General features: G+C 38.4%; 1 protein-coding gene across 5 annotated transcripts in view; it reads right to left on the reverse strand.

Annotated features, from left to right (window-relative positions):
• FAM172A (family with sequence similarity 172 member A) overlaps nt 1-23,239 on the reverse strand; it is a 343,790-nt gene that overhangs the window by 289,981 nt on the left and 30,570 nt on the right. For 4 of the 5 annotated variants that reach the window (XM_034774035.1, XM_034774034.1, XM_034774032.1 and 1 more), the window contains 3 exons: nt 16,496-16,619; nt 12,047-12,148; nt 7,685-7,785 (listed from right to left, as the gene is read on the reverse strand). In XM_034774035.1, the coding sequence (XP_034629926.1) occupies nt 7,685-7,785; nt 12,047-12,148; nt 16,496-16,601 (309 nt within the window). In that variant the 5' untranslated portion in view covers nt 16,602-16,619. Of the gene's footprint in view, nt 1-7,684; nt 7,786-12,046; nt 12,151-16,495; nt 16,620-23,239 lie in introns of those variants that run through there. The other variant, XM_034774036.1, reaches the window with a different exon arrangement.

A 23,239-nucleotide genomic window follows, 5' to 3' on the forward strand; every position in this document is an offset into this window, starting at 1 on the left:
GGTAAAACAGAAAGGCAATCCTCCAGTGGGCAGATCAGCATATAGAACAACATGCCTGAACCAAGAAAGAGCTAATATCAAGATCCCCATAGTAAAGATTCTGCACAGTTGGTAGATCTTGTATAAAACAAAATCCTTATTCTGTCAAGTCTGGAACATCCAAAGGTTACGGTGTATCTGAAGATGTTCCCAGAAAACTGAAAAAAGAAGTCTGCTGCTAAAGGTACTGTAATTGTTAATCTTATTGATTCTAGAAACAGGGAGAAAAAGCTAGTAAAGGAATTAAAAATGTAAACAACATTTCACTAGTTTTTCCTGAGGTCTGCAACTCAAAGGAGGAGAATAATAAATACAAATAGATTTTAAAATATTTTATTGATGAAAGGGTTCTCCTTATCTATCATTTTTCTAGAAAACTCCAGGCAAAGTATGACATTTTTCTGCAGTGGGAGGTATCCTCTACACAAAAATTTCTGACGATTCTTGATGGGAAAAGAACACTAACACACACACACACACACACACACACACTGGAACGGAATCATTGAAATGGAACCATCTAGTGAAGATGAAATCAGTGTGCTTTCACCACCACACTATGTTGATCTGTGTTCTGTTTAAGAACTGCTATAATTTTTCTACTTTCCATCTAACAGAAAAGCAGCTTGTTTGTTCACCTCTTCTCCCACAAATAGTGGACAGACTTTATATCCTCACTTCTTTTTTCTCCTCTGTGCACATTGATGTTTCTGGTATTAGATGCTCTATTCATTGTAAGGCAATGTGAACAATGAATATGGCAAATAAAACTTATTTTGCTGTGCAATTAATATGTTTTTTTATTAGAAGCAATAAAAATCCAGGGTAAAACTATATTTAGATAGAAGTTTTTATTTCAAAAGAGAAAAACCTAAAAAGAAAAAAAACTAAAGGCTGAAAGAGATAACATGATAATCAAATCTATCATGACAATGCTATTAAACAGTTGAAGATTTCACACTTGATTTTTATCCTCAAGTCTTCCAACTGCATGAAAATGGTATGTGCAAAAGTCTGCTAAGTGCTGACATACTCAATGTCAGCCTAGGATGTAAGAACCTAGGATGGCGAGAGTGGATCCCATTCTGATTGAGATAAAGTTTTTAAAGATTTTATTTTAAGAAACTCATGACTAACCCATTGAAACACTCCCCTTTCTCCCCCCATTCCTTTTTTAACTGTAACTAACATTCTTCAAATCACAGCAACTTGCCAGTAGTTATATAAACAACCATCTGCCTTATTGTATCTTTTCTGTTTTTCACTGTTTTTCAATTTAAAAATGTAAAAACACATTTATCAACAATGTAACATACTCCCATCTGGGTTTTATGAGACGCTCATCACTTCTTTCAAGAAAAGTGCTAACAATAATTATGAAACTATCTCTGAACCCTGCGTACTGTCATGTCACTATGATGAACCTACCGCCAATTGCTGCCTACAAGCTAGAAGGATTCACTGATGCACATCTGACAATCTCTTCAGTAGAAGTCTTTCCAAACATCAGATTTTCAAAAGTGGATTTAACACATGCAAATGAATACTGCACGCAGCTAAGACAAGCATTTATATTTAAATGTAACTTTTCTTAGGTACTATTTAGTGATCTTCATTCTTTGAATAGCTGTTAGACCAAAAAATGACTAATTGTCTCTCCACCTTCTTTACTCACCAAAAAAAAAAAAAAAGTTCATGGTAAACAGACTATTAAAAGTTAAAACACCTGCTGATTATTTAGAGGGATTTTTCCCCTCTGTATCTCTCACTCCCTATCTATTATTAAAGCCATTTGTTTGAAAGCAAGCCTTTTGATTTCAGAGGCAGAAAAGAGGAAGAAAAAGGGAATCCAATTGCAAAGACATATATTATTGGGGTGTCACAGGGAATACAGCCTATAGTTAAGGTCATCCTCCACCTTCCATTAGAACACTCCATTTTCAGTTACGTATAATTTTGCCAAACTTTTGCCATTTGGGATGAAATTAGCCATGTCATGTGTCTGCCTTAGAATGAATTTATATTTCAACTAAAACAGTTCAGTCATATCCGATAATGAGGTTAGGAAAAAACACATTGTTGTCCACATGTTAAAAAAAATTCAGAAAAACTGTCTCATTGAGAAACTCTAGCACCACCACGTCTTGGTCTGGGACTTGAAATTTGGCAAGGGACTTCTTTGGTGTCAGGGATGCACTTTTACTGTCTCTTTGAAAATTCACCCACATTTGGCTAAGTTTTGAACTCTCGGGGTGGAAAAAATGCAATTTACATATACTAAGTAGAGACTTGTTAGAGCTTGGCAACTTAATTCTTGCACTGAACTATCTCCATCCCCTCACAAACTCTGCCAACTGACCTGCACATGCTCTATCCACAGAGCATTCTCATCCTGGGGCTCCAGGGGCTGACCAGGATTTTCCCTACAATAGTTTATTTGCTGAAAATCCATTTTTCAGTCCTACAAAACCAATCATGATATTGACACAAATTCAGAGAGTAGTTTTGGCCCCAATTTCCCCCCAGGACTGAGATTCTATTCACAAAATGGCCACAGGAAGAGGAGGTGGGAATAGTGCTGGTCCCATTGCCCCCTCCTTGTAACTTTCAGCCCAGTGGTTAGGACACTCACCTGGAATGTGGGAGATATGGTTTCAATTCCCCCGTCTGCCTGATGTGCAGAATGGATTTGAACATAGGTCTTCTACATTACTGGAGTGTGTCCTAGTGTGATGCTCTGTACCTTGGGGGTACACCCAGCACCCCCATGTTCATCTTTATAAAATGATTGTGCAGTATCCAGTGCAAAGTTTGTCATGTTGGGTGTCTTCAGAATGCTCAAACTGCACTGAGCATGGTTGTTATAGTGATGTTATAGTAATCGTTACAGTAATGTTATAGGTTATAATTTCATGTATATAGTTATGAGGCTGAAAATGTATCCTCATGGCTTAAAGCAAGCCCATGCAAAAACTCTCCTAGAATAGGGATGCAGTTCACACCTCGTCAGGGCATGGATGGGGACAAACCAAGCCCAGCCTCGCAGGAACAATGGACACTGGCTTAGGCAGCAACAAAAGAATCTGTTAGACCCTCGAAGGAGTCACCCCCTTCTGGGACAGCAATGAGGTAATGCTCACCTGACTCTGAAGGGGGAAGAGGAGCCAGGAGGAAAGAAAGGACATGATAAAAGGGAGAGACATTTTGACATACTCTTTCTCTTCCACTTACATCTACAGACACCACCACCACCAAGCGACTGAACAACTGATCAAAAGGGTGAGCCTGGCTGAAGAGCAGCCAGCCTGTGGTGAGAAGTATCTAAGTTTATAAGACCATTGAAAGTGTTAAGATCAGCTTAGAATGCATTTTGCTTTTATTTCATTTGACCAAATCTGACTTGTTATGCTTTCACTTATAATCACTTAAATTTACCTTTATAGTTAATAAATCTATTTATTATACCTGAACCAGTGTGTTTGGTTTGCAGGGTGTCAGAAACTCCCCTTGGGAGAACAAGCCTGGTACATCTCAATTTCTTTGTTAAATTGACAAACTCATATAAGCTTGCAGCGTCCAGTGGGCATAACCAGACACTGCAAGATGGAGGTTCCTAGGATTGTTTCTGGGACCGGAGATATTGGCTAGTATCATTCACTTGCAAGTAGCTGGAGTACCTTACATGCCAGAGGCTGTGCGTGAACAGCCCAGGAGTGGGGGTTCTGACAACAGAGCTAGATAAGGCTGGCTCCCAGAGTCAAGGATTGGAGTGGCCTAGCAGATCACCGGTCCACACAACACCAGAGGGGAACATCACACCTAGCCACTGGGTTATGGGATTGACACGGAGTCCCCAGGAGATGCTCTAGAACTGCTCCCCACAAAGCCAGTCAGGATTTTGGGGAGCCTCCTCTCCCTTGGAGCAGACTGTCTTCAGGGCAAGAAGCTCACACGGCTTCACATTCCTGAATCTGACCTTGGAGCATTCAGCATATGCCCCTCCATGCGCTTCCCACAGCGAGTCCGCCCAGGCGGGGTCCTGGGGAAGCCAGAGGGTCCTGCACACACCCCCACTTCGCAGTCAGACGGGACTCTTAGCCAGCCAGTAAAACAGAGGTTTAGTAGATGACAGGAACACAGTCTAAAGCAGAGCTTGTAGGTACAGAGAACAGGACCCCTCAGCTGGGTTCATCCTGGGGCCCAGTGAGCCAGACAACCCCATCTGCCCTCACTTCCCATCCCCAGCCAGCTCCAAACTGAAACCGCCTCCAGCCCCTCCTTTCTAGCCTTTGTCTCTTTGGGCGAGGTCACCTGATCTCTTTGTTTATCTTTAGCTATTCCCTGGCTGGGGGAAAGGGCCCCAGCCATTTGTTGCCAGGATACAGAGTCTCCATTTATGCACACTGGAGACTTAAGAAATGCATAGGGGAAACTCAGGCACCCACACAGTATTCAGAGGAAACATTAAGAACAGTCCCACTTCGTCACAGAGATATTCTGGCGTGAGCCCCTCAATATCTTTCTTGTTGAAACTGTTCCAAATTTTATAAATAATAAAATAGTCAGTGAAGTAGAGTCTTCAACTTGGGTCTCCCCATCCTATGTGAGTGCATTAACTACCAGGTTATAGGTCATTCACATGCTCTTTCCCTAGACTAATGTCTATTCATAGTAATTTATGATGACAATGAACTGCCACTATGAAAGAAAATGAATAGTAATTGGGCCAGGGAAAATAATGTGAATGATTCTGGCATTTCCTAAATTAAGTGCTTGACTTTGCAACCAATAGTGTATTTTTAACAGATTTTTTTTAAATGAATATTTTATTTAAGCATGGGCAACCACTATGGTTGGCATTTTCTTGCAGTTCATGACTGGTTGAAAAGCTGATGGCCTTCAGCTTTGCCTCAGATTGTTAAGCCAACACAACTAAATAGAAACAGAGTAGAAACAGCAGCAGGTCTACCAGAACAGTGCTTCTCAAAGCCGGTCTGCCGCTTGTTCACGGAAAGCCCCTGGAGGTCCGGGCCGGTTTGTTTACCTGCCGCGTCCGCAGGTTCAGCCGATCGTGGCTCCCACTGGCTGCGGTTCACCGCTCCAGGCCAATGGGGGCTGCAAGAAGGGCGGCCAGCATATCCCTCGTCCCGCGCCACTTTCCACAGCCCCCATTGGCCTGGGGCAGCAAACCGCGGCCAGTGGGAGCCGCGATCGGCCAAACCTGTGGATGCGGCAGGTAAACAAACAGGCCCGGACTGCCAGGGGCTTTCCCTGAACAAGCGGCGGACCAACTTTGAGAAGCACTGTACTAGAAATGCAAAATTAAAACCACGACACAATTTTAAAAATATGGAATTGTATCACATGATTATGTAATACAAAGGTGATTTTAACACTTCAAAGGATTGATTATGTTTTCCACTCAAGGCTATGCTATTCATAAGTGATGAACGTTCTTCTATATCACGATGAAAAATTCTACATTCTTTGTAGATCCATGGCATATTCTTGACATATTAACTAAATTCAGAAAAATATTCCACCACTCGATTTAATTTATGCTATCTCAGTAAAGGGAGGTGGTAGTGTAACCAAATTTTTAATACATATTATTTAGGTAATCCCATAGAAATTTTCTGATACAGGTTTTCTGTAATTTACATTTCTTTGCCATATAAATTAGGTGTTTTTTCTTGCATGATGGTGCACTATTTATGTTACATAAAACAAATACTATATATATTTGAGGTGTGTGTGCGCGCGTGTGTGCATACATCTCCTTTTTAACACCTGTATCCTCGTCCCCTTCCTCTCCATTCCTCAGTTTCTATAGGAAGGGCATCCTTCCTTTCTGCACATTCTCTAGACTTGTCCCAACTGCTACACCCAGCAATCTCTACTTTGACTATATTTAGCTCCTTGGATCACACTCCATTCATTCCACCATGGCTCAGTCAGAGGAGGAGGAATATTGTCTATGCTATCCAATCAATCAGGTACAGGAGCACACAATCACTTTTGTGACTAGTGCTCTCTACCCTTTGCTTGAACCTGCTTAGTCAATGTCTACAGAATTTCTCAGAATATACAAAAATCCTGTTATAACTAGAAAACACCCCTTAATTTTTTTTATATATATATATATATATATATATATATATATATAATGTTCAATCTTAATAAATATACCCTTGGCACCATCACAAGCAGCAGAGAATTTTAAAAAAAAACTGATAAATTTAAGTACATTTCTCATTATGCAGTCACAGAAACCAGTTCAAGATAATTTATACTATTTATTTTGGCACAGTCGGTTGTGAGCTGTTGTGTTTAATATTTTAACATGGTTACACTTGAACAGAAAGGAAATTTCAAAAAGACAAAATGTTTTCTAAATATGTTCACAATCAAATACATCCCTCAGTAACGTGAGTTAAATTTACAGAAAGAGGAAATGAAGTCCAAAGCATTTCAAAAAATGAGCCTGATCCCACAGTCAGGCAAAATGGCCAATGAATGAGGAGCAGAGGCAAAGGTTGATCACAGTTTTTTTTGTTGATAGTGCCACGGTCCCTCTCAAGGATGGACAACAAGAGACAAAGTCTCTGAGAAAACAGCACCAATTTGTGCATTAAATTCGTTTTCAGGGAAGGTCTCCAAAAGCCACTGACTACAGCAGAACCAACATACTGACAGGTCACTGTGCTCAAACTGTTCTCTGCTATTGGGCAGGAACAATCAGGGCAGAGCAGTACAGACCCAGACATGCATGTTCTTACAGCCCCTGTGGCCAAAAGTATCCTTTCATGTCAACTCAATGCTACGGCTTCCCATGCATAAGAAATAGGACACAGAAACTGGAAAGCCACTTTCTCGCACAACTGAAAGAGGTATTATACGCTCCAGAGCAAATTCACCACATCTCTATAGAATACTTCAGTAAGCAAAGGGAAAGAAAATAACACTGAAGCATCCTATTCCAAACTATCCTGACTGAAAGTAAAAGATTTGGAAAAACCATTTGCCAAAACAAAAATGGTCAAATCCAAACATTTATTTTAGCAAGCTTGATCACTCTCTCCACCAGCTGAAGACAAGAAGAGAAATCAGCAGATTCAGCTAATATGTCCCTTCCATATAGAAAATGATGTCACAAGAGTTTAGTACCTATTCTTTGGCTGGCGGAGAGAAAAGTCATAGAAATTATGTATTTTTTTTTTTTTTAAAAAGCTATCATAAGATATGAAAAATACTCTTTTCTGTTAGTTTGCAGTGTTGTTGTAGCTGTGTTGGTCCCAGATATTAGAGACAAGGTGGCCGACATCTCTTTTATTGGGCCAACTTCTGTTGGTGAAAGAAAGACTTTCACCCACCTTGTCTCTTTTCTGTTTGTACCGTCCAAACTATATTCTACTTTAAACACAAAAGAGGGTTAAAAGATGTAGTCCAGGACTTAAACTACAACACTATAAATTACACAGTAAATAATTTAAATTATTGTTAGAGCATTAAAATGCAGAACATTTTTTTAAAGAACAAGTAGGAATTAAAATAATTTCATTTCTACCTATATTTTAATACACAGAAGAAAACTACAGCACACATAGTGTACACACACACACACACACACACACACAGCATATACCTCTCCAAGAGCTTCGTAGCGCTTTTGGTTCCATCTATGCAAATCTTCACGGTAGTTAAAAACAAATGGCTCCCCAGTTTTTATATGCCTTAATTGCCCCTCTATAAAAGAAACAATAATATTAGATTTAAATATACATTTTAAGAGTTTTAAAAGCAGAGGTAACAATTCACTGTTGAAAGCAAAAGACAATGTTCATCTGAAAGTAGAACCACTTTCATTCATATATCACATTATTCTCCCTCCCTCCCCAATTACAATGTAGGGCACTTAAACCAAATGGACCGCAGCAAGACCACCATCACATTCACTTCTAGTTCACATTCACCTCTGAATCAAGTGAAGCACGAACGGTGACATATTGAGCTTTAAGCCCAAATTTCAGCCTGGCAACTTGTTATACAACTAATATTTGTGTCCCTAAAAAGTATGCCCCAAAATGAAGAATTAGCAGCTGAATGGTACAAAATCAGACTGTTAGCTAACCAACCAGGTAATTATATACCAACTATTAATCATATGTACTCAATTAAATTGCATGTGCAAAAAGCGTGAGTGGCACATTGCAGTGCAAAAAGGAAAAGAATTTTTGAAAATTAAGCTCTTAATCTCTAAAACATAGTTTCAGTTACAAGTCAAATGCCTTAGCACCCCAATGCAATCAAGCAGGGGACTTTAGTTCAGAACACACCTTGGAACTCTTACACCTTGAGTTAATAGTAGAAAAATGATGCAGCATGTCGAAGAAGAATGTGCACACCACAGCAATTTTTTTTGTAGAACAACATTACAATCTCTTAGTTTCAGAGCTGAAGAATAGTAGCACATTCAGCTACAGATGAAGGAAGTGATTAGATGGAGATGACTGAGGAATAAAATGGCAGCCCACAAAGACTGGGATAGGGAGAAGTATATCAGATATTTTACCAGTTATATTTTAACTTATTAGCCAAAATAAAAAACATAAAATGTTATGGCCACAAAAGGAGTACAAAGTTGTGTTTAACAAGAGAAATGATTAAAAACAATATCTAAGCATATTATCCTAAAATGTTGAAATATCTGAAGGAAAGAAGCATGGTTTATTAGCAGAAATTTTTCTACTCTGCAACATGAAGACAAAGACATTAACTCAGCTGATATCTCCTTGTGAATTCTAAGCTTTGATAAAGAATTCTGTGCATGAAAAGGTTGCTTAAAAGATTAGTTTTGAAAACTCCTGAAGCTGCAAACAAAATATTTGAGAGCTTTCTGTTGTCTTCAGTGTACCTGCTTATAAACCTGCTCATTTAATAATAGAAGAGGTTTGACTTTCTCAGCCCTGCCATTACCTCAGTTTCAGTATATTTTTCCAATTACTAACCTCCAGGGAAATGTTCCTTCCCAAGTTCGTATCCAATATCTCAGGTCCCAATATCCCTCTCTTCATGGAATCATCACCATACTCTAAGACTTCTACATTTTTTAAATTTCTAGGCTCAGTTGTTGCTTCTTAGCTAGTTACTATTCAGTATAGCTTGTTTTAAAGCAGGTTACTGATGAAGTTCTTATCTCCCTAAGGAATCATAGCAAATATCTAGTAAGAACTGTAGTTTATTTTCAAGTATTCCTAAAATGTTTGGAAACCCCATCTTCTCAAATTCTACAAAGCAGAAAATAAAACAGCTTACTTACTACTCCTTCACAAAGAGAAACATACAGATTATGATATAAAAATGTACTACAGTACATATAAATTATAAATATCAGAGCAAAACATATCCCTTTGGCAATACCCTAACCAGAAGCATATGCTATAGGGTTTGTTACTCCCTAAGGAAGTCACTCAGGCTATTACATTAGTGATGGAACTTTTAATAATATAATTCTAAACCATCATCCCCCCCCCATTCAGATTTCAGCCCCTCTCCTTTTAGAAACCACATGTGCACCATTAACTCTGAAGTCAGTAGAGCAGACAGACAATAGTAGAGGCTGTACATATCTTAAAAAAAAAAAAAAAACTGAAAAGTGACAGAGTTAACCCCTCCCATCAAAGAATGAGCATCACTTTCATGACACTTTTAGTCTCTAAGTACCTTCCTTTGAAAGCCATCAGGATATTAAAAAGCTAAGTGTTGCATAAATGACTATCATTTAAAGGAAAGCTTTTTTTTTTCCTCCTTAAAAGTGGAAGGTGTAAAAAAGAGCATTAGAAACTAAAGTTCTCTATTCACAGAACAGACACTGCATGGCAATCGGAGCGTAAACTTCCCAGTCTGCCCTACTACAGGTTTCAAACAATTTTGTAGGAGCCCCTTCTGGGAATCTGATATTTTTTTAGCCTCCATGCCTATTCAACCCTTCATTTCTCATCTGAGATTGATAATATGGGTACCAACTGTGATGATGGATTTTATAATGTAGATATTAGACAATTATAAAAACCACCAACATATTTAACATACATCACCAAATAGATGGTGGTAACTTGTGGTCTCTACTAACGTATCCTGGATTCAAACTTGTGATCTGTAGTAAAAGACAGCATCCCATTGCTAATTCAGAGATTTATTCTGTTTTCCCAGAGAATGCCCTTCTGAAGAACTATTTTCCCATCAGCAGACATGGAATTTTAAAGCTTAACTCAAATGCATAAATTGCTATCTAAATTATTAATAATACAGTAGTAGTTTTCTCCATCAATGAGTAAATTGAGTCTGTAAGTAAAATATCACTAGTGGTAGGGACATCAATTTAATTTTAAATGTTAAAAATAAATAGCTTTAGAAATAATTTTTACAATTTTTGAATCAAATATTTCATAATGAAAGAAAGGAAGTTGGAACAATCTACATATGTATATATTGTACAAATCTAAATGATGGAACAACGTGTTGGACCAAGGACTGTTTGACAATTCTGCAAAATTTGAAATTACTTAGCTAGATTTCTAAGAGCATTATTGTGACGCTGGTAGGCTAGATGCCAGCTCTTGCCTAGGCTGCAGGAATTAGTTAAGAACTGACAACATCATAGCTGGAAACCAGATCAGGTCACCTGTATGTTGGTTTTGCTTGTATGTTGCTGCATGCATTAATCTCACTTATAATATCTACATCCCATGTTATAAAATAATATTTAAATGTTATGGTCTGTAACTGTAGAAGTGTTGCTCCGAAATGGTAAACCCGAACAGTCAGGAGAGAAACATCCTGATTATCACTACAAAAAGTTTTTTTTTCTCCTGCTGATAATAGCCCACCTTAATCGATTAGTCTCAGAGTTAGTATGGTAACACCCATTTTTTCAGGTTCTCTGTATGTGTGATAGATAGATAGATCTTCCTACTGTATTTTCCACTGCATGCATCTGATGAAGTGGGCTTTAGCCCACAAAAGCTTATGCTCAAATAAATTTGTTAGTCTCTAAGGTGCCACAAGTACTCCTCGCTGATACAGACTAACACGGCTACCACTCTGAAACCTATTACTAAGTGTGAAATACTAGTTTGCCACAGGAGGTGTTATCTCCCGCCCAACAGAGTAAGGCCCATAGATACCAGAAAAACCACTGTGGACTCATTGTGGAAATGACTTTGTTTATTGCTCCCGCAACACCCATGAAGAGGGGACGTGCATGTGAACTTGTCCCATCATCTTGAGCTCTGGGGGAAAATAAATAAAAATCCCTGACATGAAGAAACTGCATCTTTTTGGCTGTTTGAACTCTGAAGGGCCAGAGATTCTAAACTTAAGCCAGAGTCTCCCCTGAAAGACACTTTGATCACAACAACTATGTCACTCTTAGGATTTAGATGGTAACTCACTTGTGTGTATATGTTTGCTTGCTTTAACCTGTAAATAACTCTCTCATTTCTTTTTCCTAGTTAATAAAATGTCACGTAGTTTATTACAGGATTGGGTACAAGTGTTGGCTTTGGTACAAGATCTAGGGTACCAACTGATCTGTGATAAGTGACTGGTCTCCTGGGACTGGAAGCAACCTGAATGTGGTGTGTTTTTTGGTGTAAGTGACTATTTATCACTAAGTCTGGTTTGTCTTGGTGACTATCTGTGATTCCATGGTAAGACTGTTATAGTGATCCACGAGTTCATATATGTTACTGTCTTGGTAAAATCGAATTATAGAACACACCACCAGTTTGAGGTGTTTACCCTGTTTTTGACAGTCTGAGGTAGGCACTCATGGTCATGAGCCACTCCAGACAGCGTAAAAGTTATATTTAAGGATAAAACTTTATTTCTTAACAGAAAAATATGAAATTCTAGCAAGGCTTTACAAGGTATAATCCATTTTCTAATAATCTGTTAATATTATACAATTTCCAAGTAGAATCTTCACAAAGCACATTCTACTTACTTTCATTAAAGGCATACTCAAATCCTTCAAGTGTATCGGGAAACTCAAGTGGTGGCTCATCTTTTTTCATCAGTTCATCCAAGTCTATTCTAGACAATAAATCTAAAAAGAAAAACACAGCATTCGAGTATCAGAGGGGTAGCCGTGTTAGTTTGGATCTGTAAAAGCAGCAAGAGTCCTGTGGCACCTTATAGACCAATAGACGTATTGGAGCATGAGCTTTCGTGAGTGAATACCGATGCATCCGACTAAGTGTGTATTCACCCACGAAAGCTCATGTTTCAATAAGTCTGTTGGTCTATAAGGTGCCACAGGACTGTTTGCTGCAAACACAGCATTGTATGCCTGGTTTATTTTAACAACATATCTGACAAAAATGTTTTATTTAATGCTTTGATAGGGTGGGTATAATTAATTATGTCTAGTCCTCTTTTTCTGAGAGATCCCACTGAGTAATGTTGGACAATTTTTTATCCACTCCCAAAGGACATCTTGTGGGGTTCCACAAGGTTCAATGCCTGTCTACATAGATTCTGGTATCTGAGGGCTTATCTTCACTACCGAGATAAGTCAACCTAAATTACACTATTCCAGCTACATGAATAACATAGCTGGAGTCGACAAAGCTTAGGTCGACTTACCCAGGTATCTTCACTGTGCTGCATCGATGGGAGACGCTCTCTGGTCGACTTACCTTACTCTTCTCGGGGAGCTGGAGTACCGGAGAGCACTCTGTCACCGATTTAGCGGGTCTTCACTAGATCTGCTAAATCGACACCCCCTGCATCGACTGCAACAGCGTCGATCTCCCTGGTAGTGAAGACGAGCCCTGAGTAACTGTAAGACCACTAGAGAAGACTGGGAAATTTTTTTGGAAACAGCATGCCAACAACTCGTCTCTCTCTCTCTTCTACCCCAGATCTGGGTAATACAGTCTCAAGGGAGTTTCTTTTAGCTCAGTAGAGGTGGGAGATTATATTGGTTGGTAAAATAAAGTGTCTGAAAAATTTGGCACGAGTTCTTTCAGACCCTTATACAGCGGAAAGGTTGGAGAGGAAGGAGAAGAGGTCCTTTGTTAAAAAAGGATGGTTTTTGTTTTGTTTTTTAAAAATCCTTCTCTGCTTTTACAGCACCAGGTTGCAGCAGTGTCCAAGACAGCAATGTCCAAGAGAGCCAACTGTACTTGGCTAGGAAGTAGGACAGTCAAGCGATGAAAAAAATTTATCATGATTAATCATGTGATAAATTGCACTGTTAAATAATAGAATACCATTTATTTAAATATTTTTGGATATTTTCTACATTTTCAAATATATTGATTTAAATTACAATGCAGAATACGAAGTGTATTACGAATATTTGTAAAAAACAAAAGAAATAGTATTTTTCAATTTACCTAATACAAGTACTGTAGTGCAATCATGAAAGTTGAATTTACAAACATAGAATTATGTACGAAAAATAACTGCATTCAAAAATAAAATAATATAAAAGTTTAGAACCTACATGGCCATTCAGTCCTACTTCAGCCAATCACTCAGACAAACAAGTTTGATTACAATTTGCAGGAGATAATGCTGCCCACTTCCTGTTTACCATGTCACCTGAAAGTGAGAAAAAACGTTTGCATGACAATGTTGTAGCCGGCGTCACAAGAAATTTACATGCTAAATATTCAGGCTTCAACCACCATTCCAAAGGACATGAATCCATGCTGATGGCGGGTTCTGCTCGATAACAATCCAAAGCAGAGTGGCCTGACATGTTCATTTTCATCATCCAAGTCAGATGCCACCAGCAGAAGGTTGAGTTTCTTTTTTGGTGGTTAGGGTTCTATAGTTTCCATATCTGAGTGTTGCTCTTTTAAGACTTCTGAAACCATGCTTCACACCTCGTCCCTCTCAGACTTTGGACAACACTTCAGATTCTTAACCCTTGAGTCGAGTGCTGTAGCTATTTTCAGAAATCTTACATTGGTACCTTCTTTGCATTTTGTCAAATCTGCTGTGAAACTATCCTTCAAACATGTGCTGGGTCATCATCCGAGACTGCTATAACATGAAATATATGGCAGAATGCAGGTAAAACAGAACAAGAGACATATAATTCTCCTCCTAAGCAGTTCAGTCACAAATTTAATTAGCGTATTTTTTTTTTTTTAAATGAGCATCATCGGCATGGAAATATGTCCTTTGAAACGGTGGCCGAATCATACAAATGTTTAACATATCTGGCATGTAACTACCTTGCAACGCCAGCTATAAAAGTGCCATGCAAATGTCTGTCCTCACTTTTAGGTGACATTGTACATAAGTAGTGGGCAGCATGATCTCCCACAAATGTAAGCAAACTTGTTTGTCTTAGTGATTGGCTGAACAAGAAGGAGGACTGAGTGGACATGTAGGCTCTAAAGTTTTACATTGTTTTGTTTTTGAGTGCAGTTATGTAACAAAAAAAATCTACATTTGTAAGTTATAGTTTCACAATAAAGAGATTGCTCTACAGTACTTGTCTGAGGTGAATAGAAAAACACTATTTCTTTTGTCATTTTGACAGTGCAAATATTTGTAATAAAAAGTAATATAAAGTGAGCACTGTACACTTTGTATTCTGTGTTGTAGATAGAAATCAATATATTCGAAAATGCAGAAAAACATGAAAAAATATTTAATAAATTTCAATTGGTATTCTATTGTTTAACAGTGCAATTAATCGTGATTAATTTTTTTAATCACGATTAATTTTTTTGAGTTAATCGTGCGAGTTAACTGCGATTTATCGACAGCCTTACTAGGAAGTTGTGTCCATTTCTCTCAAAATTGAACTCCATGACAGTTCTCACACTTCTGTAATTTGCTCTGCTTGGAGGGTAGCTCCAAGAAGACTACACAGATGTTTCAGTAACTGCAGAAAAGCACAGCCCACTTCTTAACAGTGTGGGCCACATGGAGCATATTACATTTGTTCCATATTCAGGACTAGTTTCCTACTGGTGACAAGGGCAATTCAAAGTAGTAATCTACAAAGCCCCACTTGGCCTGGGTTCTTGCTACCTAGATGACTGCTCTTTTCCTAGGTACCCTCTTGACATAACAATAGTAACTCAGCTAATCTTAGCTAACTGTCCTTAGATGTGAGCTTTTGGGAGCTCTGGTTAATCATTCTAGGCAGAGGACCTTGACTCTGGAACTGATCTCCATGTTGGTTCACTAACGTTTAAGTTTGATGTCCAGCAGGAGATAGTCTAAGACTTAATATCTATTAACTAAATCATGTGAAGTATACAACTTTCCAACACTGATAACTTCATCATTGGAATATTCCAAGACATGTCGCTTTAATTAAGATTAAGTCAATGATAAGTTTGAAGACAAGTTTTAGTTTTCTGAGTGCAGAAAATAATTACCTGTAGGTTTTTAAACTTGTCAAAAATACTATCATCTCTGATAAATGACAAAATGGAATTTCACCAAACCTTTCCCCAAAAATGCAGCTTTATACTGAGCAACAGCAAGAGAACTTAGTTTTACTGAAAGGTCTCAAAAAGCACAGGCTTATAACAGAAGTATGTACTCTACAATAATCATTTCATAAAAGGTAAATTTTTGTCAATGCATTTGTAGACATCCAATTTTAACACTGGTGTTTCAAAATGTACTTTTATTTCCTTTGTAGAGGCGTATTTAGATAATGGTATAATGCAAGAACTTGCAATGTGTGCTTACCCCCAGTGCAACAGAAATTATGTCAAATCTCCAGAAATCCAGTCTTTTTGTCAGATGAGTTGTGGGACTAATCTATCCTATGTACTTCCAGACTCGAAAAATACTATCTAGAAGAGGACTACAGTTAACTAGCCCTGAACAAAAAGTATTTTATCCATTAAACCATTTAGATCCTAATTCCTACTGTTATTTGTTTTGTTGAAATACACGAGTCTATAATTGTACAGTTGGTTCACTCGGATCAGTGCCTTATAAATATATTTCCAAACACTGTGTAGTTAAAGAGGTTTTTAATATGGTAAACAGTTATTCAGCAATAAAACATCAGTAGCATGAAGTTGACATGAATATTCCTCCCCAGTGGCTCCTGAAAAATAAGAATGCCTAAATTACATGAATTGTCTTCTCAAAGGATAATTTCTGCAAACATAAACTTATAAACAGGTTATTCCATTACTGACCACTAAGTTCAGTTTTCTTGTGCCTTCCTCTGAAACAACGGATATTGGACATTGTTAGAGACGGGATACTGCAGTAGATGGACCACCAGTCTAATCCATTTTGGTAATTCCCAGGATCCTAAACCACAGCTACAACAAAGCAATTCTGTTTCTATTTCCCTTTCCTTAATTTTAAATAAAGGACTCTGAAATAATTTATATCTATACATACATACACATACATACACACATACATATAAATATAAAAAAAAAAAAGTTTATACCTTTTAGTGCAGTAGTTTTTTCTTTTTCATCTGGGCCTCCTTGCTGGAGCTGTGCCATGTTTATCCAAATTGTCAACAAAATTAAAGTGATGAAGGAAAAGGACATCAATCTTCACAGGATGAGCTAAAAATCAATCATCAAAGTCAGGAACTAGCCAGTTCATTGATCTCTGCTTAACTAGATATCACATGTTATTATGCATACCATTAAAATATAAATATATGTATAAATGATTTCAAAAATGAGTTTTCTGCTGGAAATAAAATTTAAAATACATTTGATATACTATTCACAAAGATAAAGTTAGGGTTGATTTTTACACTTGCCTTGAGAAACCACTAATGCATTTATTAATCCACTAACAGCAATATCATACTTAAAAATATAACAACCTCATAAAAAATTAAGAAAAATAGTGTGGTCCCTTTATAAGCCACCCTGCAATGACTGGTGAAGAATTCCATTTCACAGTGGTAATGGTAAAGATTAGTTCATTAGAATCTAATTGATGTTCCGTTACAACCATTCCAATAGAAGGTTAGAAGTGCGAACCTGTTGCTCTTCCAAATTGCATATGGTTTGTAATTATTGAAGCTCAATGTAACAAATGGGAGATATAAACTAAAAGCATAAAGGACCAACAGCAATCCCCAATCCAATTAGATTATTCCCATATTAAACTGCAGTTACCATTTATTGTCCTTAATATACCCACATAGGATTAGGTTTTGCTAAATTTACATACAGTGACTAGAGTTACATTACAGCAACCTAGTTTAAGACACAGCAGCACTCAAAAATTTATCCAAATTAACTAAAGGTGTGAATTTAAAGTGGATTATTTAAACCGCATTAAGCCCCAATGTAGATGCTCTTATAATTTAAACGGCCGGACTTCAGTGAATTCCAATGTGAATTAAGATAAACCAAATTAAGGCCACTTTAATTTGGAATAGGAGTGTTCACATAGGAGTTTAATGTGGTTTAACCAATCCACTTTAAATTCACACCCTTAGTTAAATCAAATTAATTTTTCTGAGTATCCCGCATGCAGACTTAGAAAGCTGCTTAGTACATCATTCATCACAATGTAGTTGTAACCAAAGCAGTGGCAATACCAACTGCTGTTACTCTTGGCACTGTCTATTGCTCTCTTATTCTATTACATTTTTACCTCCAGGTTGTTTTCCTTATTGTGGCACAGCTGGTATACCTAAATCAAGATTATAATAAATTCCCAATTTAGTTTTTCTAATAAACATTCAGAATTATAAGTCTGCATGACCAAAGATAAACACTATTGAAAAATGCAGCCAACAAGTAGTTAGATATATTTGATATATATTAGAACACAAGAATGGCCATACTGGCTCAGACCAAAGGTCCATCTAGCCTAGTATCCTGTCTTCTGACAGTGGCCAATGTCAGCTGCCCCAGAGGGAATGAAAAGAACAGGTAATCAGCAAGCGATCTATCCCGGTCATCCATTCCCAGCTTCTGGCAAACAGAGGCTAAGGACACCATCCCTGTTCATCCTGGCTAATAGCCACTGATGGACCTATCCTCCATGAACTTATTTAGTTCTTTTTTGAACCCTGTTATAATCTTGGCCTTCACAACATCCTCTGGCAAGGAGTTCCACAGGTTGACTGTGCACTGTGTGAAAAAATACATTAATATGTGCATTTGACATCGTTTATTTGGTATTAATTTTCTGATGGGGGTTAGGTTACAGAGAATAAAGTGGCAGAAGGTTTTTACTGATGTGAATTGGACATATTTCATAGCTCTTGATAATCACTACTGTTTAAATATGGGTTTGCAAGAAATGGTTAGACCTAAAAGTATATTCAAAACATCTCTTTCTGCAATTTTTTTCTGTGAACTACACAAAGCAATCATCATATCTTCTTGCCTTCTGCAATCCCAACAGAGAATCCACTATGTATTAATAAAACTATAAACAACAGGTCATGTGTAATCTTTACCGAGTAACTATTTCAAAACAAAGAACACAGGAATATTTCTTGTATGCCCTGTTTACTCAGTATCTAGAATTTATAAAGAATAAGTGTCCAGTCATGCAGTATTCCTAGATTTATTTAGCATGAGAGATCATTAGCAGCAAAAGATAATTATATTTTTCCATTTTCAGCAGAGGACCTCAAACACTCAACTCTGTGACCTTTGAATTTGACACTAGGGAGAATACCAACATAGCAACTCAGCTTTATTTTTTTAAATAAAGGACTGTCAGAGCACTGAACCCCTCCCACCTCCTCTACCCTTCAGCTTTTTGGATTCTTGGTTACAAATTTCAATCACCATCCATTTGATTTATCCTTCTCCACAATACATCTTATCATGGCTGTGTTTGCATGAACCACATTTTGGTAGAAATTTGGAACAATTTCCAATATAGGTTTGCTAATCTTCCCTCCAAAGACTAATAGGATGAAGCCTGATATACTCCTAACTCCCTCAGACTTACATCTACAAGTAGGAACCCCAAGATAATTTCAGTTTTGGTAGGTCACTGTGATACTAACTAGTTAACAGGGATATTTAATAAGCAAACCAATGTTGGAAGGTTAAGGGGGTTAATTTTATTTAAATAGCATAAACGCTGCCATATGTTCTGTTTTAGCAGATTTACAATACTATGGATATCATGCACTCATGGTCTTAGAGAAAAAGTAGTATCAAGGTAACATGTTTTGTTATAGCTTCTGGTTTAAAGGCGAAAAAAATCACATGCAACAATTAAAAGGTTATTTGTCAGCTAAAGAGTACATAAATTCTAAAAACTGATATTAGGTCCAGTAATTCATTAAGCAAGTATAACCTATGGGAGAACATTCTTCTTTGTTCTCACACATAAGACTGCTCAAACTCTACTACCATGCAATGGCAGCACACTTTTAGTGCCTCTAAAACTTAAGGCTCCCCCAATTCACCTCATCTTTTACCCAGGACCCCAACTCAGATTCTGCACTTCTCCAGCTCTGACACATTTCAACATGATTAATCTAAACAAGACTAACAAAATCTGCATGTTCTAGCAAACTTACATTTTTACTAGATAAAAATAATGCTGCACTCATAAAAGATACTTAAACAATAATAAAACTAGGTAGAGAATTTTTTAAATTTTCCTGTAACATATTTATTTTTTAAATTTATATCTCACCCAAGCAAAATAACGTCAAGGAGGAAATGCCTAAATCAACAGTCAGAAAATCTGGTCTCATTATTTGCAAGTGTTGCAAAACAGACTACTAAGTGAGAGTTCATTGAATATAAATTCCTGTCATTCATTAATATATGCATTTGTAGCAAAGCAATGGTGACACCACACTGTATGTAAATACCATTACGGCATTTGGAAAAAAATCATTTTAATGAACATCTAAGTGGTAGAAACCAGAACACCTGATCAATGTGACAACACATTTCAAAGAAACTACTTTAGACACTGCAGCTTATGATGTCTAGTTCTTTGTCCTCCCAGACCTCACCTACACAACAATTTGTAATCCTATTTTAACACAGGTTAGTTAACACAATTACAGGTTGTAGACAAGTCCCTAAAGAATTGTTACTAGTCAGGAAAACAAATAAAATTTGAACATGGAGTGAATATTTTAAATTAAAAAATAAGTCAGATAAATCAATGTAAAGCCAACACTAGGGCAGTGCCATATGCAAAAGTTAGGTTAGTACTAATGTGGACACGAGAACGAATGGATATAAACTGGCTGTGGGGAAGTTCAGGCTTGAAATTAGACGAAGGTTTCTGACCGTCAGAGGGGTGAAATATTGGAACGGCCTTCCGAGGGAAACGGTGGGGGCGACGGACCTGTCTGGTTTTAAGATTAAGTTAGATAAGTTTATGGAGGGAATGGTTTAGTGGTAAAACATAGTAGCCAAGGAATACCAAGCAATGGTAGGTAAATAGTATAATGGCTAACAGGGGTCAGGCTAGAGACTCTTGCCTACATGCTCGGGGTCTTACTGAGCGCCATATTTGGGGTCGGGAAGGAATTTTCCTCCAGGGTAGATTGGCTGAGCCTCTGGAGGTTTTTCGCCTTCCTCCGCAGCATGGGGCAGGGATCACTAGCAGGAGGGTCTCTGCCAATTGAAGTCACTAAAACATAGGATTGGGGACTTCAACAGCAGAGTCCAGGGAAGGGGTAGGGACGGTTTTGTGGCCTGCAGCATGCAGGGGGTCAGACCAGATGATCATGGTGGTCCCTTCTGACCTTGGGGTCTATGAGTCTAGGTGAAAGACAGGACTCTGGGTACTTTGCTCCTACAGTTTCCAGACTGGGTTCATCTACTAGGTGATGAGCCTGCCACTGAGGAAAGAATAGAAAACCCAGATGATCACCTGCCAACCTAGAAGCACAAGAGAACTCTGCTTTGAAAAAAATACAATTTACCAATTCTTTTCGACAAAAGTTAAAAAAAGAAATGTAACAGCAACCACTGGAGGGAGGACTTGGTGTTAGAATGAGGATAAAACAAGCACACAGTATTTTATGTATTGTTTTGGCTGAACATAGCATTTTGTTGAATCCTTCATTGATATTTGTTTAAATGACAAATGCAGGAAATTAGAAGAGAGGGTTAGATTTCCTTTCTTTGAAAAACAGATGTTGATTCAACTAGAGTTTGTTGGTGCACAAATGAATAGTGGGGAAATTATAAAGCTGTCTGAATGGTTACTTATAGGCAAATGCAGGAATTGCAGTCTATTCTAGGCTTGAGTTTCAAGTCCTACTGATACCTAATAAGGCTGGACCATTCTTTAACTATTTGGTTCCTTGAAGTATAAATTCACAAATTTCACTAATTGTTTTGCATTAAATATTGAATTAGATTTGAAACAAATCTGTTCCTACACAGATACATCACTTAGATCATCCTTTCTACAAATGCTTTACAAGGCCATTTTTGTCATGAAATGTAACAAACACACCCCTGAATAAACAATAGTAACTATTCCACCCGCAAAAATATTTAAAAATAAGGTAGATACTTTAGAAGCAGACTCATATTTATTTATACCTACACTGCTTTTCCATGCAGAACCAACAGATATTCCCCCCCCCCCCCCGAAAGGATCCAATGCGTATTCTACACCTCTTCACCCCCACTGCCTAGCAATATAGAATATAATTCAGCATGAAATATATTTTGGTTTCATTGCTGCTAATAAATGTTTTAGTAGTTTATCCAATCTAGAGAACTAAGAGGACAATGTTTTCACCACACTTCCATTAATACAACAGCAGAACTGGGGGTGGGGAGGTTCCCCACAAAGAAACAGGGCCACCCGGGGGGGGGGGAGGGAGGAGGGCAAGTGGGGCAATTTGCCCCAGGCCCCGCAGGGGCCCCCACGAGAGTTTTTCGGGGCCCCTGGAGCGGGGTCCTTCACTCACTCCGGGGGCCCTGGAAAACTCTTGCAGGGCCCAAGCCCCCGGAGCTTCTTCCGCTCCGGGTCTTCAGCGGCAGTTCAGCAGTGGGGGGGTCCTTCCGCTACGGGACCCACCGCCGAAGTGCTGGGTCTTCAGCAGCAATTCGGCAGCGGGGGCCCCCTGCCACCGAAGACCCCAGGCCTCCTGAATCCTCTGGGTGGCCCTGCAAATAAATAGCTATTTGGATACAAAAACACAGGGTTTGTATACTAGGGAATATGCCTACATATTTAACGTTAACATTCATGGAATGGTACTTGAAAATTGGGTCATAGGGCTTGCAGAGATGTACAGTAGTGCTAGATTTCAAATCAAACAAGACACCCCACAGTTTGACTCCAACTACAAGTAAATAAATGTTTTCATTCTAGTTTCAATTATTCTTGCCTGTATAAATGTAGTTAGAGTGGCTGTTACAAAGTTTAGCAGGTAGCATATGATTTTGGTCTGCATTTTACAGCAACTGAAATGAAGTAAATTCACTAATATTGTGTGAATATTCCTAATATAATTAATTACAGCCTTTTCAATTTCCTACAGTTGAAACATTTAAGAAGTCAAGTATTTTCAAACAGCATGATTCTATCCAATTTATCTGATGTAAAAACTCAACATAAATCAGCAGAATTCCTCAAACACATAGCTTCATTAGAATGCAACATAAGTACAGACCTGCTCTTTGCAAGCTGACACACTGAATGAACTGGAGGAGACAACATATAGTAGGGCTGGCCAAATTTACTGACTGTCCGAGCTGCATACAAAAATCTTCACAAATTCAAGAGATGACGCATGCCTGCTGGGGCTCATGGCTTCAGCCATGCAGGAGGTGCCTGCCAGGGCTCGGGGCTTTGGGCTTAAGCCACGGTCCTGCTTAAGCCCCGAGCCCCAGCAGGTGTGCCCTGTGGGGCTGAAGTCCCGAGATCCTCCTCCCCACAGGGCAGAGGCCCCTAGTACCACCACCCTGCTGCAGGGCAGAAGCCCCAGGCTTGCTTTCCCCCTTCCTTCCCCCCATTCTTACTATATGTTTTAACAATACGTTGGTTTAAAGAAGGCTTTCTGGTCACTGGACACCACTGGTTATAGACTCTCGAAAGGAAGAACCGCAGGTGCCTGTGCTACAGTGGGACCTGCAGGTTAAGGATGGTAGATACACAGGAAACCGTAGCCCAAGTCCCAGTCTGAGAGTGGGAGAACTGCAAATACCACGATAGGTAAAGGCATGAAGCTGAACTCCCAAGAGGATGCACTCAGAGAACCAAG

This window comes from Trachemys scripta, chromosome 6 (genome assembly GCF_013100865.1).
Source record: "Trachemys scripta elegans isolate TJP31775 chromosome 6, CAS_Tse_1.0, whole genome shotgun sequence".
Taxonomy (NCBI): Eukaryota; Metazoa; Chordata; order Testudines; family Emydidae; genus Trachemys; species Trachemys scripta.